At 40.0% G+C, this 19,264-nt stretch overlaps 1 protein-coding gene across 1 annotated transcript in view; it reads left to right on the top strand.

The window, feature by feature from the left end:
* Dner (delta/notch like EGF repeat containing) overlaps nucleotides 1-19,264 on the top strand; it is a 190,073-nt gene that overhangs the window by 109,751 nt on the left and 61,058 nt on the right. The window contains exon 8 of the mRNA XM_028789582.1: nucleotides 14,303-14,527. Coding sequence (XP_028645415.1) covers nucleotides 14,303-14,527 — 225 coding nt within the window. The remainder of the gene's footprint in view (nucleotides 1-14,302; nucleotides 14,528-19,264) is intronic.

Raw genomic sequence — 19,264 nt, 5'->3', positions numbered from 1 at the left:
AGGTGAATCCTGTGGTTTTCTGGTCCTGGTGGACTCAGGATATAAAGCCCATATTTGACTCTGACACCCATGTTGTTCTTGTGTGATGTCCCAGTTTCGTGGCTGTTGCTGTGATAAGATATCATGACAAAAGTAACTCAGGGGAGAAGGCAAAAGGGTTCATTTTACCTCCTAATTCCAGGTTCTAGTCTGTCAGAGTGGAAATAGTCAAGGCCATGAGAACTTGAAACAGTAAGCTACATTATATGTACAGTAGAGAGCAGAGAACAATGGATACGTGCATGCTTAGTGCACAGTTCAGGACCCAAACCCAGGGACTGGTGTCACCCACATTGGGCTGAATTTCCCTCCCATCAATTATCAAAAGACAATCCCTCACAGACATGCCCACAGGCCAACCTGATCTACACAATCTCTTACCACATACCCCTTGCCAGGATATTCTAGCCTGTGTTGTCAGTCATCTATGGATCACAAACACCATGTCCTCTCTAAATACATATTCTTTTGTGATGATGGCTGGTACATATCCATGTTCCATTAGGGAAATCCAAACCCTTCGAGGGCAGTGATAGTTACTGGGTTTGTTTCCTTTAGAGCATCTAGTTCTTACAGACATGTGAGACATCTGTTGACTGACTGAATGACTGACTGAATGACTGACTGACTGACTGACTGACTGAGTGAACAAACAAATGTCTTCAAGCTGTCCCAACAATCAGTTTACCCTGAGGAGGAAGCTCCATGTTACAGAGATGGATTGATCAACATTCAGTGAAGCAAACAGGTGGCCCTTTCTGGCTGGACTTGCAAATCCAGGGACAGCAGAAGAGAGTTTGGATCTTATTGACTGCTTCCAGTACTCCACCCACGCTTTGGGGTCCTCCAGAGACTCAAACAGACTATCCTTCCCTAGCTTTCTTCTTTGCCAAGACTGTTGCTCCCTCTGCATGCTGTGTTGTCCTGAGGTCCTTCCCCAGGTTCCATAAGACACAAGGAATCCCTTCGATGCTTGTCTTAGTTCCCAGTGACAGTCACAACTCTGGCTACCCTTAAGGTCAAAATATTCAAATTCAACACACCTCATGATGGCTACTGGTCTACATTTGACTGTGCTCCAAATTCTGCTGGCTTTGTCTTGCTTTCCCAAGCCTTGAGATTGTTGCCCTTTGGTTTTGGTCTGGAATTCACAGCCTGCGATTACTGATGGTCCTGTCAGAAGATCATGGACACCACTGTTTTCTCAGTGAGATGCAAAGATCCTTTGCACTAAAAACATAGCTAATCCAGAAAGTAAGAATAATTTTATGTTATTTTTTTTCAAAAGCAAGATTTATCTCTTAGTACCCATTCTCCTTTAGAGTATGGCAATGGAGAAGGTGGGGCCAACTAAAGTAATTAGCTTGGAGGGAGATATTCTGTTCTGTGGTGCAAGAATGTAGTCTGAAGTGTTTGGGTTGGGCTCTGAGTCCTACGAGCTTCTTCAGTCAGGACACAGAGACTCAACCTAAGATGTAGATGACCAAGTAAGGGGCATGGCCAAGTGAAACAATGTTCAATTCATTAGTTATTGGTTAACCAACTCTTGGTTTTTGACTTAATTTCATCTCTTGTGACGTAACACCAGGTTGATTTATACTTCCACTTTTCCTAAGCTGTTTTTTATTGAGACAAACTATTCTGTTTTCCTTGCTCCTTTTGAATTTCCCCATTAATATATGATCATAATTTAATTTGTATGGGGAATGCATTATTTTAAAAGTCAAGTCTGTTCTGGTCACGGTGACCTCAGGCATCCATCTGGGACTGGCAAGCCATGGATCATTTACATTGCATCTGACCACAGTCTGCTTTTCTAGGATAGCTGAAGATGTTATATAGAATTTTAAATAATTTTAAGCATTTACCCAGAATTACCAAAAACATCTATATTCAAGCAAGCTCAAAGAAAAATGTCCTGTAATTCTAACCCCAAAAGACAATCATTTTTGAATTTAGGTGAATGTCTTTAAAGAGTCATTATAATATCATTTTAAAAGAAACTGAAGTAGGATCTTAGAGTTGTGATTATTTGCCTGTCTCCCTATCTATCTATCTATCTATCTATCTATCTATCTATCTATCTATCTCTATCTATCTATCTATCTATCTATCTATCTATCTATCTATCTATCTACCTATCTATCTATCTCTATCTATCTATCTATCTATCTATCTATCTATCTATCTATCATTTACCTACCTACTTATTTATCAGAAGTCTTGCCATGTTGTTAGACTGGTCTCACATTCAAGTGACTGGCTATCCTGCCTCAGGCTCCCAGGTAGTTGGGATGTCAGTGTCTAAGTTCACACCCAGGGCTAAAAGTTGCATTTTAGCTGTAGCCTTATGGGATCTCTTACATCTGATAGCTTTGTAGTTGATTTTTCTAGATACTCCCATTTCTCTTTATCCTACACAATAGTCTGCTTTCTTAGAGGGAGAGCAAATGTGCTTGCAATTAATGTTTCCATATGCATTTCTCAAAATCCCATCTCTGAGTCCAGCATTGTTCCTCTTCCTTGTCACCTGAGCCAAATCTTGGGCTTTCTTTAGAGCCCATTACAAAGCCCAGCTTTTTCTTCTTCTGATTCACTGCTGGTGCTACATACCAACCCAATAACCACAGCTTTGGTTGTCCCTCCAACCCTTCATCTATGGTGGAATCATTCCAGCATCTGTGGGAAGAAGCAGTGCAATATTGCCCAGCATTTTCATGCATTCTGGATGCCCTTCTTAAAGAATGAGCACTGAAGTGAACCTCCTCCTTACTCTGCTGTACCATCCAGAGCACACTCAGAACTAAACTCGCTACCTTTGCTTTGACTCCATGGTCATTCATTTGTCCATCTGTAATCACAATATCTGATGACTAACATTCATCCTTTTCCTATTTCCTCAGTGCCATCTCTAAAACCCAACCCATGTTTACCAGTTTCGTTTCTCTGACTCCTCTATTGTGTAATGATTCTATTAGAATATATTCTCTTCTTCATCTGTTCAGTCATGTACTCACTAACTCCACACATTTTTACTCTGTGCCTCCAATAACTCAAGTACTGTGGCTTCTGGGACTCAGAAATAAGAGGAGCCAACATTAGTTCTCCTTCAGAAAGGCCATGGTCTCATTGACGGCAGGAAAATAGATGGTAGATGAGCCGATACACAGCTATGTCATTTCTAATGATAAAAATGTTATGAAGGTAGCAAGTCAGGTATTACAATAGGAATTCTATGAGATTAGAGTCATCAGGGGAAGCAAGTCTAATGTATGAGCCAAGGATGGAACCACAAAGAAGCTGGGGAGATGACTCAGTCAGAAAAGTGCGAGCCAGGCAAGCATGAGGATTCTAGTTATGGATTCACAGCTATTCATGTGTAACAGCTGGGCGCTGTAATGAGCATCTGTTACCCAGTGCCAGGGGTAGGGTGTGATGGAGGCAGACAGGTCCTTAGAGCTTGTGGGCCAGCCGGATTGGCTGAATGGATAAGCTCCTGGTTCAGTAAGAGACTCTCTCAAAAAATTCAGTAGAGAGCTAGAAAAGACACATAATGTTGACCTCTGATCTTTAGGCACATAAAATACACATGTGGGTGGGCACATCCACACAAACATGGGCATACTGCAGGGAGAGTGGGTGGGAGGGAGGAAAAAAGGTAGGGAGAGAGAGAGAGAGAGAGAGAGAGAGAGAGAGAGAGAGAGAGAGAGAGAGAGAGAGAGAGAGAGAGAACACTAGCAAGAACTTCTGGAAAGGTAGCATGCGTGCTGAACTATTTCTGGGACCTGAATGGATGCCATTGGGGCCAGATGCTAGAGAATGAAGTGTTGGACCAGATGGCAGAGTTAACTCACACAGGACATGCTGCCCGTAAGAGGGGGTTTAATATTCTAGCGATGATTGGAAGCCATCATGATAACTTGACATTTTTATGAAAGCTTGTCTCACGCATCATGGGGAATTGGTCATAGGGTTAAGCTAGACCAGGGGCTTTTACTGGAGGAAACTTGTGTCAGAGAAAAAAGTAATCATGACTTTGGGGGTGATGGCCAGGGAGCAGAAACAAAGTACTTAAATTCAGATATGTTTAAGCAATGGGAGCTACAAGACCCACTGACTGATGGGCTGGAAGTGGGGTTTCACAAAAAAAAAGAATTAAGACTCCCAGGTGTGCCTTGAACCATTCACGAAGGCTGCACAGAGTTAAGCATCACAGACTTACAGACGTCACTCCCTTCATGTGAGTTCCCTTTCTCCTAGCAGCCAAGTTGCCAACATTGCTTTATGTCGTATACTCGTGTTACTATTGAAAAGCTATTTGTATTTCTGACAGTACACAGAATGATATCAGTTGTCTTGCAGTTTAAAATATCCCCAAAATGGTTTCTTTTGGTCTTAAATACCTACTTTTCATAATGTGTGTATCTCAAGGGTGTTTTCTTTGTATTTGCATAATGCATATTCAGCAGACACTCATACCAATATTGGTTTGAATGCAAAATATGAAGGCAGAGTCAACTGGATAAATTACTGCTTTTTTTGTTTTGTTTTGTGTTATCCTTTAGTCAGCCTTCATTTCCTGGTAGGTTTCTTCTGCAGGTCTCTTTTGTTTACCTCCCATTTAACCCTGGAATCCATCTCCTTTTTTTCCTTGCATTTTATTCTTTTGCAACTGTCCTTCGAAAACACTTGCCTGGTGGCATTGCTTTCATATACTTGGGATTGAGTTTTCCTTTGGAGCTATTTGATTTTCTTCCCAGTGTTTCCTGATGTCCACTGCCTGAAGTCTGAATGCTTGACACTACCTACTGCACGAAGAGGGGATGCTGTGCTCTTTCTCCCTTGGTTGATACTATCAAATAATTTTTCATTTCTCTTCTCTAAGGAGATTTGTCTTCTCTAAGGAGACAGTTATCACCTCCTGGTTGGAACTGTACTTTTGGTCTCATACAGTTTATTACTCTTTGGTTATTTCAGAATTGCTACTTTAAAGTTTTTTTTTAATTCTTTGAGAATTCCATACATTATATTTTGGTCATATTTACCTTCTCCAAACTCGCCCCAGATCCACTCCATTCCATACACACCCAGGTTTGTGTTCTATTTTTATACATCCATTGAGTCAAACTAGTGTTCCCTGTATATCATCTTGGGTGTGTGGATTGACCTGGGAAAACTAACCACATTGAAAGAAAACAAATTCACCTCCGCCATCAGCTGTCAATTACCAACAGTTCATCATCAGTCATGGGTGGGATTTCATGACCACTCCTTCCCCACAGGGATTTTGTCTGGCTTGAGATTGCACTGTCTCACACCACTATAGTTCATATATGCAACTTCCCTGTTGTGCCTCGAAGACCTTGCTTTGTTGTCATCTACCACCTCCTGCTCTTACAATCTGTCTCCTCTTCAATTATTCCTGAGCCTTAGAAGGAAGGGCTATGATATAGAGATCACAGAACTTAATGCTAAGACCCTATTGCTGAAGACATCACATACTTAAATCACAGAACGTGGAGAGATCAAGCTGATACTGAATGTGAGCTTTATTCCTGCTGGCTAGCTTTCCTAGTGCTGGATGGGGCTCTGCATATTGCTGGAGGAGAACGGTTATTATTAATCTTATTCAGCTGTGAACTCTGACAACTACAATAAGGACCAGCCTGGAAATAAAGACCTACTGATACAATAATAGGATGAATGTCATGAGAGTAAATCAACTATTTTCTGATAGGATTAAGGAGGTCTGCTCTGCAAGATGCCTATGCCTGGCACCGTCATCTGGGTCAAGAGTCTGTAGTTAGACAGGTTCTAGGTCCTAGGGGAGAACCTAGTACTATTCTGCTATAGGGACATATTATAAAATCAACTCTTAATGACTTATTGTTATACTCGTGGATGAGTTCATTTCTCAAACCCCATCAGAGAAGCTTCATTTTTACGGTAGAGGGTGATTAACGCAGAGAGCCACACCTAAAAATAGTTCAGCGAATGAGACACTGTGCAGTGCTCAGCGTCACTACAGCTTACTAGTTACTTTTATATATATTATGTCACTACATTCCATCTACTATCCTGTATTCCATCTACTATCCTGTGCATAGCTTTTCATTATGTTTTAAAATTATTCATTTTGTGTGTGTACATGGGCACAGACATGCCACAGTAAGTGTGAGGAAGGGAAGATCCACCCTGAACATGGGCTGAGAATTCAATCTAAATAAAAAGAGAAAGGGAGCCAGAGAACCTGTTGAGCACTGGTATCAATCCCTCTCTGCTTCCTGATTAACAATGAGAATTTAATTGCGTTTCAAATAGTGGATAGCTTAAACAACTTATAGTAAAGGAGTTTGGGATAATTTGCATCTTTATGAGATGGGTATTTCAAATCCATGAACATGGTATAGCTATTCAGTTTATTTACGTATTTTAAAATTTAAGTAATATTTTATAGTTTTAGTGATGATTTCTTGAATCTCTCTTATTAAATTCACTTCTGTTTTATGTTTTGTGTGTGTGTGCGTGTGTGTGTATGTTTTTTCCCCTTCTCTTCTCCCTCTTGCTACGGCCCCGCTTTCTCCCCACCCACACCCTTACTTTGGGCTTCACTTGCTCCAGCCCTGCTCACTCTGACCCAAAGTACACTGTAGCTGTCTTTAGACATCCATATGAGGGCATCAGACCTCATTACAGATGGTTGTGAGCAACCATGTGGTTGCTGGGATTTGAACTCATGACCTCCTGAAGAGCAGTTGGTGTTCTTAACTGCTGAGCCATCTCACCAGCCCCTGTTTTATGCTTTAAAAACATTTATTTTCATTTTATTTCCATGGGTGTTATGCTTGTATGTATGTATGATAAGGCCTGTACAGAAGCCTGAAGAGGGTGTCAGATCCCTTGGAATTGCAGTTACAGATGGTTGTGAACTGCCATTTGGGTTCTGGGAAGAAAACTCTAGTCCTCCACAAGAGTAGCAAATATTCTTAATCACAGAGTGACTTCTCCAACCTTCTCTGTGTTTTACTGATAATATTATTGTAAATGCCATTTAAACTTATTTTTAGTTACTTATTGCTAGTGAACAAAAATTCAATTGTTTTTGTATATTGGCTTATCTTGATAGTTTGCTATTTTTATTCATTGTTCAATGGTTTTTATTATAAACTCCTTTGGTTTTCTTTAAATAAAAGCATAGGTTGCTAAATAATAGTCATGTTTTTCTCTTTATGCTTTAAGCTTTTACTTGCCTTTTGCATATAGTGAAATGTTGGATGTAGGTATCTTACCTACATTCTTACCTTTGTTCTTTACAGTAGGGGGGATATTCATTACTATATTGGTAAATATGATGCTGTCTACAAGTTTTTGTACATGCTCCATAATTACAGAGTAAATGAACTTCTATTTTATGTTTCTGAAGTTTTTTCTGTTTTAAAGTAATGAATGAATATTGATTTTATATAATGATTTTCATATTTACTGAAATGAGCAATTTATATGAAGCATTATGAAAGGAATGTCTTATTCAAATATTATATATACTCATTGATTTTTATCAGTTTGCTTCATTAAGCACTATGAAAAGAATCCTTTTTGTATGGCTTCTGGCAGTTTATTTCTCTATGTGTTTGAAACTGTCTTAATTAGATACCTATACATTTGTTATAGGTAGAGCCTGATGAGTTGCCTGCTTCCCATATTAAGAATCCTTTTCATGTCTAATACATTTTTTGATGAAATAAGATCTTGTTATGTAGCTCAACTGAAATCTATTATGGGTGTATCACCTTTGCTATTTATTTATTTTTAATGTTTTTACACTTCTTTTTGCCTTCAGATTTATGTGTTTTTATTTTGATAGTAGGGTTCTTCTAGAGAACACATAGAATTTGCTCTTTTTGATGCAGTCTAAGAATCTCTTCCTTTTTATTTTAGAGCATTAGTCCATTTATATTTATATGATTCAATAGACCTTGAATCCTTTTAATATTTTCTATTAATTTTTGATTTTCAGTAGTTTGTGTATGATGTTCCTATGTATTTTAATTTATTCTTCTTGTGAATCAACGAAGATTTTGTCCATGGCTGATAATTTCAATTGTGACCTCAGGTCATTTACAACTAAATCTCACTATTTAGAATGGAGTAACAGGTCAATAAATAACTATAGCAGAGTCTATTAAGAATAGCTATTATTGAGGCAGCCATCTTCCAGTTAACTCGCCAAAATGACCAACACAAAGGGAAAGAGGAGAGGCACTCGGTATATGTTCTCTAGGCCTTTTAGGAAACATGGAGTTGTTCCTTTGGCCACATACGTGCGAATCTATAAGAAGGGTGATATTGTAGACATCAAGGGAATGGGTACTGTTCAAAAAGGAATGCCCCTTAAGTGTTACCACGACAAAACCGGAAGAGTCTACAATGTCACCCAGCATGCCGTGGGCATCATTGTGAACAAGCAAGTTAAGGGCAAGGTTCTGGCCAAGAGGATCAATGTGCGGACTGAGCACATTAAACACTCGAAGAGCAGAGACAGCTTTCTGAAGCGGGTGAAGGAGAACGATCAGAAGAAAGAGGAAGCCAAGGAGAAGGGCGCCTGGGTTCAGCTGAAGCGCCAGCCTGTACCACCCAGAGAGGCACACTTTGTGAGGACTAATGGGAAAGAGCCCGAGCTGCTGGAGCCCATTACATACAAATTCATGGCCTAGTGTATAAAAGAAATAAAGGACCCAACTGCAGAGTTTTTCCTTAGGTTCAAGAAAAAAAAATAGCTATTATTTGTGTAGCTGAAGTTTTATAATGTATGGGGTAAAGAGATGGATGCTAGGTTAAGCAGCAGCCAATAAGTAAGTCTTCAGACTGATACTAGCATCTATTCTTATTACTGGCTACTTTGCTACAACCCAATATGATTGAATGTTACAACAAAACCTTGGTTTGAGAATCCTGGGTTCAAATGTGATTTTTTTTCTGTGTGCCTTTGGACAAAGTCCTTAATCTTCCTGTGTCTACTTCCTCATTTAAAAATGAAGAAATAACAGTACTCATGGAGTTTATGAGATTTTTTTGTTTTGTTTTGTTTTGTTTTGTTTTGTTTTGAGACAGGGTTTCTCTGTATAGCCCTGGCTGTCCTGGAACTCACTCTGTAGACCAGGCTGGCCTTGAACTCTGAAATCCGCCTGCCTCTGCCTCCCAAGTGCTAAGATTAAAGATGTGAGCCACCACTACCTGGCTTTTTTTTTTTTAATTTCATTTTATTTTATGTATGTGAGTACACTGTAGCTGTCTTCAGACACACCAGAAGAGGGCATCTGATCCCATTACAGATGGTTATGAGCCACCATGTGGTTGCTGGGAATTGAACTCAGGACCTCTGGAAGAGCAGCCAGTGATCTTAACCAGGGAGCCATCTCTCCAGCTGCTTTATGAGTTTTAGTAGTATATTGTTTATTTATATATTTTATTTATATATAGATATATATCTAATCACATACATATAATAATAAATATATAGTTCCGAATCAATATGGTAAAATGCCTGGAACAGTGACAGTACTTCTTTTTTTTTTTTTAAAATTTTTATTGGATGTTTTATTTACATTTCCTATGTTGTCCCCTTACCCCATCCCCCACCCACCCAGGAACCCCCAATCCCCTCACCCCTCCTCCTTCTTCTCTGTGGATGTAACCTCTATCTACCCCCCCACTCCCACCTCCCCACCCTCAAATTCCCACCCCCTGGGGTGTCCAGGCTTCATGGGTCAAGGTTCTCTTCTTCCACCTATGCCCAGCAGGGCCCTCCACTCTTACATATTCAACTGAAGTGCTGGATCCCTCCCTAAGTGCTCCCAGGCTGGTGGTTTAGACCCTGGGAGCTGTGGTTGGTTGGCATTGTTGCTCTCCTCATGGGGCCGCAAGTCCTTTCAGCTCTCCTTCAGTCTTCACTCTAACTCCTCTATTGAGAACCCCATGATCAGTTCAATGGCTAGTTGTGAGCATCTGCCTCTGAGTATGTCAGACTCTTGAAGACCTCTGAGGAGATATCCATATCAGGCTCTTATCAGTACTTCTAAATGCTTGTATAAGCAAAAATGTGTTTAAAAAAGTTCTATTGAGCTTGTGAAGGGATGTTCTTCTGAGCAATTCTTGAACCTCTTCCCACAGCTGTTATCCCCAGAGCTCACCCACTTTGTCTTGCAAGGTGGCCCAATCCCTGCATGTGTTTAAAAAGCTGTGTGTGACCACCTCGTGATTCCAGAAAATATCCTTAGCCATGTTCAGGGACACAGCCCTGGGGGACTCTGGGCAAATGTCAAATTTGATTATGTTCCAGAGATTGCCTAACAGTCCAGCTTACTTCCAGTTTTCCTACACACAATCTCTGAGTATGCAAAGTGAAAAACTCACAACTTAAAGGAATTTGAATCCAACATTTATTGAGCACCATGATGATACATCACTGGTAGGATGATAACTAGTAGGAGTTCACACATTTTGTAGGTAAAAAAATGGAACCCAAAATGATAAAATGCTCTGTCCAAGGTCAGACAACTTGTAAAGAGGCTCAAATGTTTTGTTTTTTTTTGTTTTGTTTTGGCTTTTGGCTTTTCATTACTGGTGTTACAAAACCCTGTTCTTGTTCTGTGAGGAAGGTCATGTAGGGGGCAGCTGAAGAAGCACTGAGTCATTTACAAAAGGATTCATCATATGAATAAGAAGATAACAATGGCTTGAGCAATAGAAGGAAATGCAGAATTTACTAGTTAAAGCCAGAGAACTTCAAAATCTGGTGCAGCTTTCTCTTCTCCCTTTTGTTCCTAAATGCTTCAGCTGTCCAGCCATCCAGCCTAACTGATAACCCTGATTGCAGAACCACCTCTTGTGTTTTCCATTGTAATGGATACCAGTACAACCCACAGGGTCTCTGGCAGTTGTATAAAGATGTGGCTGCTTGGTATCGAACAGTTAGTATTTGGGAGCTATTATACTTGCATTTAAGTTCCATAATAAATCCAAATAGCAGATATTAGCAACATCTGTATTCCACTCAATGCCAAAACAAGCCAGATGGATTCAGTACTGGGTCTCACAGATTAATGGGCAGAGGTGGTAACTGAACCTGGTTCTTTTTGCCTTCATTTTGCATTGACTTTTGGAGACACTAGGTCAGTTTCTGTCCTCTGCATATGGATATACAGTTTTCTCAGCAGTGTTTATTTTGCTTGGGGGATGTCCTTGTGCCTTTACAAGAATCAGCTGGCTCTTGGTTTGTGGCTTTGTTTTTAGAATTCCTATTTTGTTTTATTGGACTGTGCTTCCAAGTGCCATGCTGTTTTGGGTATCATGGCTCTGGTGTGTTTCCTGAAGTCAGGTGTTGTGTCATGTCTAGCATTGTTCATCAGGTTTGAGATTGCTTGGGCTACTTGGAGTATACCTTTTAGTTTCTGTTGATGTTGGTGATGTTCTGTGAATGTCATTGGCATTTTGATGGGAATTGCACTGATCTGTAAGTCACTTTAGGTAGTATAGATATTTTTAATAATCTTAGTTTTTCCAACCCATAAAATGGGAAGTTTCTCTTATCTTTGGGTATCTTTTAATTCTATGAATACTTTATAATTTTCTTTTGTTTAAAAAAATTTCACATAGTGTATTTTGACCCTATTTTTTTCATCCCAACTCCTTCCAAATCATCCCACTTTCTCTATCCATCCAACTGCATAGTCTTTCTCTCTCTTCAAAATACCAAAATCAAACAACAAAAGCACAAAGGAACAAACGGAACAAAAACATGGAGTCCATTTTGTGTTGGCCAACCTCTCCTGAACCTCAATGAGGCCTGCCTTGGAGTCTACTTGATATCTGGTGACACTCCATTGTAGAAAACAGATTTTGCCTCTCTCACCAGTTATCAGTCATGAGTAGCTTCTTGGTTAGGGGTGGGATTTTATCTGGCTTGAACCTATGCAGGCCCTGTGCACCCTACCACTGTCTCTGAGTTCATATGTGCATCAACCCCATCAACATTGCAGCTCCAACAAATTCATTAATCGGTTGTTTGGAGGAAAAACCTCATCTTTTCTTTCTTATAAGTACAAAGATAAAACCCTGAGCCTCTGTCCAACTGGTTTGACTTGTGGATTGACTTGGTCAGTTTCTTTCCCAAACCTATCTCTTCAGATTAAGGAAATAAGAATTCCTTTGTTGGTGTCACACATAGGGCCAAATTGGATCTTTAATAACTGGAATGGTCATAGTGCATTTTCTAGAGCTCAATAGAGAGAATTAATTTAATTTTGTTTTAAAATTAAGATGTTTTTAGATAGTTTTATTTTTTTCAAGTAAATTGTTAAGTAAGGATACTTCATAGTGCTGTCGTGTGTTGTTAAGTTTCTAAGTATCTTCTTTTTAATCACTGTAGAATGGAATACATGAAGGATAAAGTAATATCCCACTCTAGAAAACTCTTTGGAGGATTCAAGCATCATCAAAATTGATTATATATTGTATTTTTAGTTTGATTTTTAAAATTTAAAAGCTAAAAATAGTTTATAAAATGTTGAATATCATTTAACTTTTTTTTTTTCTATTTCTACTTAGAATGATTCCAAGCTAATTAGGCCCACTTTTGAGCAGTGCTTCAGATCATTAAATATGGAGATATTTTTGTTGATTTTATAGATTCATTGTATTCTTGACAATAACTATAGAAATTGTCACTGTCACTAAGGAATTACATGTGAGTGTGAGTAAGTATGAACTAAAACATGGATAGGAAAAGTAGAGTACCCAAGGTAAAGTGTGCATGAGTAACCTAACTTTTATTTCTAAAAATTAAATATTTATTGAATTTTCAAATTAGTCTTGAAGTATTAAAAGAAGCTTAGGTTTATAGCATTGTTAAACATACTGTGTGACTAAAGAGATGTTCCCACACTTATATGTATATGTAATTTTTAAGCCTGAGAAATGCCAACTTGTGTGTACAGAAAACAATAAAAAACACGTATCTGGTAATCTCATTTAAAATTGAAATATGTAACAGCTTTACATAATATTATATCATAAAGTACTCTCGCATGCATAATTTCCATATTATAATTCATTCTTCTAAACTGCTCATTTTAGCATTTTAGCCAATCCAAGCAGGTATGCAACTATTGGCATGGACCAGTTTTGGGCATCTCCTTCAACCCAGTGGACTGTCCATGCCTATTCTCAATCTCTCTTCACTCCTCAGCCATGGCAAGCCCCTATCCACTTTCTATATTTCCATGTGCTCGTTTTCGAGACATTTCTACTAAGTGGCACGTATGATGTGTGGTCTTCTGGATCTGCCTTTGTTCTTAGTGTCATGCTTTGCTGACTCACTCATCCCGTGGCATGCGCTGATGCTTAGTGACTATTGCCGAGTGGCATTGCTCAGTATGAATAGAGGGTATCACATCACCAGAATAATCTTTAAATTATTTTCATACATGTATATTGCATCCATTGAGTTGAACATCTGAATACATTTATTAACAACATGGATTTGCGCATTTTGGAAGGATGAGTTACAATCTATGTGTTATACAGGTCAGTGTGATATGTGTTTTCAAGGAATTGAATAGAAGACAAATGATAAGGATGGATGAGATGTCTCATTATTTATTGTTTTATTTATTTATTATTTTTCTTATACTGTTAGTAGTACATCTAATTACACTCTTAGGGAATCATTGTTGACTTGTTTTCGGCATCTTTTAGCTTGTTCATACACACATACATATAATGTAGACACATGCCATGTGCGCATGTAAAGACATCTGATGTGCATCCAAACAGTCATATATTCCATGTTTCAACAAGCATAGAATCACAGAATTTCCTATTTAACATAGGGTTACCAAATCTAAGAGAAACAGTATTACAGGCCTTAGTGGGCTGTGACATCTGAATTATTGTATGCAAATATGTATAAATTTTTAAGAATGTTTATTCTTTGAGACAGGGTCTCATAAATCCCATGTGTTCCAAAACGTTCTATGTACCTGCAGATGCCCTTGAACTTCTGAAGCCACTGACTCTGCCTCCCTAGTGCTGGGATTATAAGACTTATATTATTTGGTTTACTCAGTGCTGGGGTTTGAATTCAGGGTTTTAGTCCATGCTAGGCAGCTTACTCTACTTACAGAGCTACATCTCTAGCCCTTTAAAATATTTCAAATGTTTTAAATGTTCTAAGAATTAAAAGCCCATCTGTGCTTTCCTGTAGGGTACTTCGGCTCTGCTTGTGAGGAGAAGGTGGACCCTTGCTTGTCTTCTCCATGCCAGAACAATGGCACCTGCTACGTGGATGGTGTGCACTTCACCTGCAGCTGCAGCCCAGGCTTCACAGGGCCTACGTGTGCCCAGCTTGTGGACTTCTGTGCCCTCAGCCCGTGTGCTCATGGCATGTGCCGTAGCGTGGGCACCAGCTACAAGTGCCTCTGTGATCCAGGTTGGTTCTCCAAGTAGACAGAGAGCAAAGCTTGTCCTAGAAGACTTGGTAGTTTGTCTTTGCAACTGAACAGGATGTGATATGCATGGAAGTGAATACCTCGGCTGTGCACACCTACTCCTCTGACTTACTCTTGGTACAGCTTTAAGCAGGCCTTTTCTTTTACCCACGGGCCATTCACACTCATTGTGAGAAAATTAGAAAGCACAAGAAAGCAGAATGAAGACTTTCAAGTGGGACTGAATCTTCTAACACAATTTTAGTGTCCAGGGGAAGCACAATGCACTCTGTTTATCCCTTCCCTGTCTTAATAATGTGCAAGCACGCTACACACAACTTCCTCTATAAACATTCAATAGCTTCCTCATGTATTTTCCTGGAATCCTTTGCATTCATGTACTGATATTTAGATTGTGGAATTCTTGAAACCCGGAAGTCAGAGTGATGACTGGTTCTCATTTGTGTCTTTCCAGTCTGCTAGTGTGTCTGCAAAGAGCATGTGGGGAGCTCTTTCCTTTCTCTCATTGCCCTTATGCATTGTTTCTACCCTTGTGCGAGCTAAGTCTTTACATTACTTCCCAACACAAGTCCCCACATGACCCTTAGTGAGTCTAGCCAGTACCTGTTCTTACTGACCTCTAGGTATGCTCTAGTCTTGGGATACCTGTTCTCTGGTACTCCATCTCTCTTCAGGGATTGAGTTTGTTTCTCTCCTCTGAGTTCCCAAAATCATCCACAATATCACTTTCATCAACTTTGCCATATGACACAGTAACATCCCTCATAAAGATATTTGTTGCGACATACTGCATATAGATTGCTGGTCCATACAGATTAAATACCCTCTGGACATCCTACCCATCTCAGCATGTGTGAGAACGCTCTCAGTCACATTTGCATTGTGATGAGATCATCTATGATTGCTCCGGATGGTTCTCCATCCTTCAGTGACATGTGATATGTTAATGACTGTGATAGGTGACATTCTACCCCAAGGGGTGAGAGGAATGTGTGTAAGTGTTTACATAGGTTTGAATCAACAACTTTACCCCGGAACTATTGCTGACTAAGGACAGTCTCTCTGGGTTCTTAGCTGGATGTGTCGCATACCTGGACCTTTCAGGGCTACATTTACCTGGAATGCCTCTGGACATTCATTCTCCACTTGTGGCCTCTCATACATTAGAGAACTCAAGCCCAGATTCCAAGTCCAATTTTTTCTGACTCTAAGGCCTCAGTTCCTTTTCCAAAGGCCTCACCTCATACTCGCAGATCAATTAGAAGTGTTACTGGAACATGCAGCAAAGCTTTCAGAAGGTGATGCAAAGCTTTTTGCACATAAGAGTCTTCCTTCTCTGATTTTCAAAGCAGCTGATATTTTGCCAAGCTCTCCTTTCTTCTATGCTGTGCAATACAGAGGAGGGGGCTGTTTAATCTGCTTGGTAACCGTGTTAGGATTCTCCAGGGAAGCAGGAGAGACACACACAGAGGTTTATTTTAAGTAACTGGCTCATGCAATTGTGGGGACTGGCAAGTCCAAAATCTGTAGGGGAAGCTGGCAGGCTGCAAACCCAGGCACAATGTCTGAGTTGTGCTTTGAAGCTAAAATCTTTCATTTGCAAGAACCTGAGTCTTTGGTCTTCAGGCCTCCAAGAGGTGGGGTGAGTCCTGTCAATGTTATGTGGTCATTAGCTCTACTCAGAGACCACTGACGCCAAGTTTAATACCATCTAAGAGAAAATGCCTTCTGGGTCTCATTATATAGAGTAATATCTGGATACCTCAACTAGCCAGCTAGACAGGTGCAGTTAATGATCACAGTAATATTTAGGGGTTCCATGTAAACCTCAATGTTTAGAAGTGAAGTATTCTCATTTCTCTGTATGATGCCTCTCTCTTCTCTGGGTCTGTATCACCTCTCCTGGAGGGCCTGATTTTCATGGGTGGGAACCCAAGTCCATGCACATCACTACTCTTGCTGAGGAAGGAGGTGGAGCAGGGCTGTACCATTCCCTAGGTGGAAAGCATATCATTAGGACAGTGTGGTGTGTGCAGACTGAATAAAGTGCCATTATGCTGGACAGAACTAGGTCGCCCACATAGCACAACCAGGACTCACTGTGCCCACACTCTCTGAAGGTGCCATAGTACCAGTTGTCAGGGGCAACTGGAAGTGAAATCTTGCTGTCAGGAACTTCTCCATATTCTATTACCTGCCAGTGAGAGCCTTTGCCCCTAGAAGCTTCTCGGAGAATACTCAAGCAGGACAGACTAGAAAACAACCTCATTTTCTTCTCTGAATTCTCTTCTTTCCTATGCCTATTAAAATCTCTGGCAGATTTACTATTTTTAAATTTTTAAATGAAATGTAGTTATTTTGTCTTTGATTCTCTGCTTGAGTCTGTCTGTCTGTCTGTCTGTCTATCTGTCTTTGTCTCTGTCTCTTACTATGAACATGAAACATTTACAGAGCATTCCTGGGTCTCAGTTACCTCTTTGGGTAGAAAGCTGGAGGGAGGTTTCAGTGAAACTCCTCGGTTGAGCTACACTGTCAAACATTTCTTGTCATTCAAGGGTTTGTCAATAGCATCTTCTGAGGCATCATGGACTGAGATCTCTTCTATTTATATTTTACCTTCTTCTGTCTTTTCTGTTAAAGCTATATTTGTCTCCACTTGGAACATTTAGTTTGGTAAGTCACCTGTGGTCCAGCACTATTCTCAAGTAGCTGTGAATTCCACAGAAAACACATCTTTTATTCCATAGTAACTTCACCTGTTACAAGGCCTCTGGTGGGGTCCATGGATTCCATGAGGGCTCACTCATCAAATTTGGGACATCCAGTTGCTTCCACAGGGAATACTGTCTTGGATGGTCATGTGACTGAAATGCAAAAAGGCCTTTAAACATCTGGCAGGAATTTACATTTTTTAAAAGTGAACATGACAGGTCTGTGAATGGGAAATTTCTTGTCTTAATTTTTTTTTGGAGCATGTAATTGCTTTACCACTGATTTGCATAATAGTTGAATCTTTTAAGACTGGGTGAAATTGGGTGTCTGGCTGCAGAGTGGAGGGCTGGGTCGTCTTTATAGAGAGCAAACAGATCCTCGTTCATAAATGGCAGCAGATTGAAATCACACCAGATTGGCAATTAGTTCTCATCTGAGAAAGAAAAAAAAATAAACATGCCATTCTCATTACTGCAAATGGGATGTGTCAGGTGTCTGATTTTCAAGCTTCAATGTTTAGCTTACTGTTCCCCTGGTTCCTGATGGCGTTTTAATCCTAAATAATAAAATGTCACCACTGAGTAATGGGTGAAATGTCATCTTCCAGTGACAGTTTTAAGTGACAGGCCACTCATTCTGTAAAATCCTGCAAATTGAAATCTCCCAGAGGCTGGTGAAGCGAGGCCTTGGAGATGCTGCATAAATTAGGTGTAAACATGCCAAGGGCACACTGTGGCACTTGCTGGTGGTGCCACGACATCTTGTGACTCTGGTAAAACAGTGACATCTTTTAGATGATATTTTAGAGTCAGTGCTGTAGAGGATCAGTACTAGATGCAGTGGCTGACAGGAAGGAACCGGGTTCATCTCTCTTTTGGCTGGTTTGGGCCCCTAAAGCATTTAAGTGAGGACTCTCCACTTGCTTGTCAACCTTGTCACTGCAGGTGGAGCTATCTTAAAGAACTGAAGGCGTGAGGCATTAGAGTAGTTTGCATGCAAATATATATATATGTATATATATATACATAATAATAATGTATATAAAATTAAATTTTTATGAATAATATCTCTTATGACAGTCAACTCAATGCCAATCAATTAGGCCCCTAGACCTGAACTGGGTGTTAGCTACATTTGCCAGCCAACTCTTCTCCACCAAGTGGCCAGTGATTCCGAGATGTCATCCAGATGGAGACTGAAAAGCAAATAAAATTAGACTCCTTCCTCCCCCAAATGCTTCTGCTATTGTCTTTAAAAAAATCTTACTAGCTGGGCGGTGGTGGCGCACGCCTTTAATCCCAGCACTTGGGAGGCAGAGGCAGGCGGTTTTCTGGGTTCGAGAGTTCGAGGCTAGCCTGGTCTACAGAGTGAGTTCCAGGACAGCCAGGGCTACACACAGAGAAATTCTGTCTCGAAAAAAACAAAACAAAACAAAACAAAACAAAACAAACAAAAAAAATCATACTATTGTAGGACTCAGATTTGTTTTTTCCTATTTTCTACATTTGCCTTATCTGTAGGTAGGCTGCATTTCTGGGTAGCCTATGAGACACAACTGGTGTCACTTACTACTGTGATACTCAGTATTCTGATAGCGCAACCTGGAAACAGAATGAAGATAAGACTTAATGGTTAGGATATTCATAGTGATTGAACAGAAACAAGGATATGAAGATAGTAAAGTATTTAACTCAATAATGAGTGTCTGGATACACAGATACAACAAAAGTAGTACAGTGGACAACTTTTATCTTGATTAACCGGGGAACTTTCTCTGGTTTACTGGGATGATGACAGTTCTTGCATTGACATACTGTGGTCTGCTCCAGCTCCTTGTTCAGGAGAGGTATAGATTGTATATGAGAGGTGTAGATTATGTAGGTATATGTTTATTTCATGGTCCCAATTTTTTGATATTCCTGCTTCATAATCCAAAATGTGGTGCCTCTTTGTGTGTGTGTGTGTGTGTGTGTGTGTGTGTGTGTGTGTGTGTGTGTGTGTGTGTG

This window comes from Grammomys surdaster, unplaced genomic scaffold, assembly GCF_004785775.1.
Source record: "Grammomys surdaster isolate TR1022 unplaced genomic scaffold, NIH_TR_1.0 125846, whole genome shotgun sequence".
Classification (NCBI taxonomy): domain Eukaryota; kingdom Metazoa; phylum Chordata; class Mammalia; order Rodentia; family Muridae; genus Grammomys; species Grammomys surdaster.
Note: the sequence above shows the minus strand (reverse complement) of the source record. Positions and strands in the feature narration are given on the sequence as shown.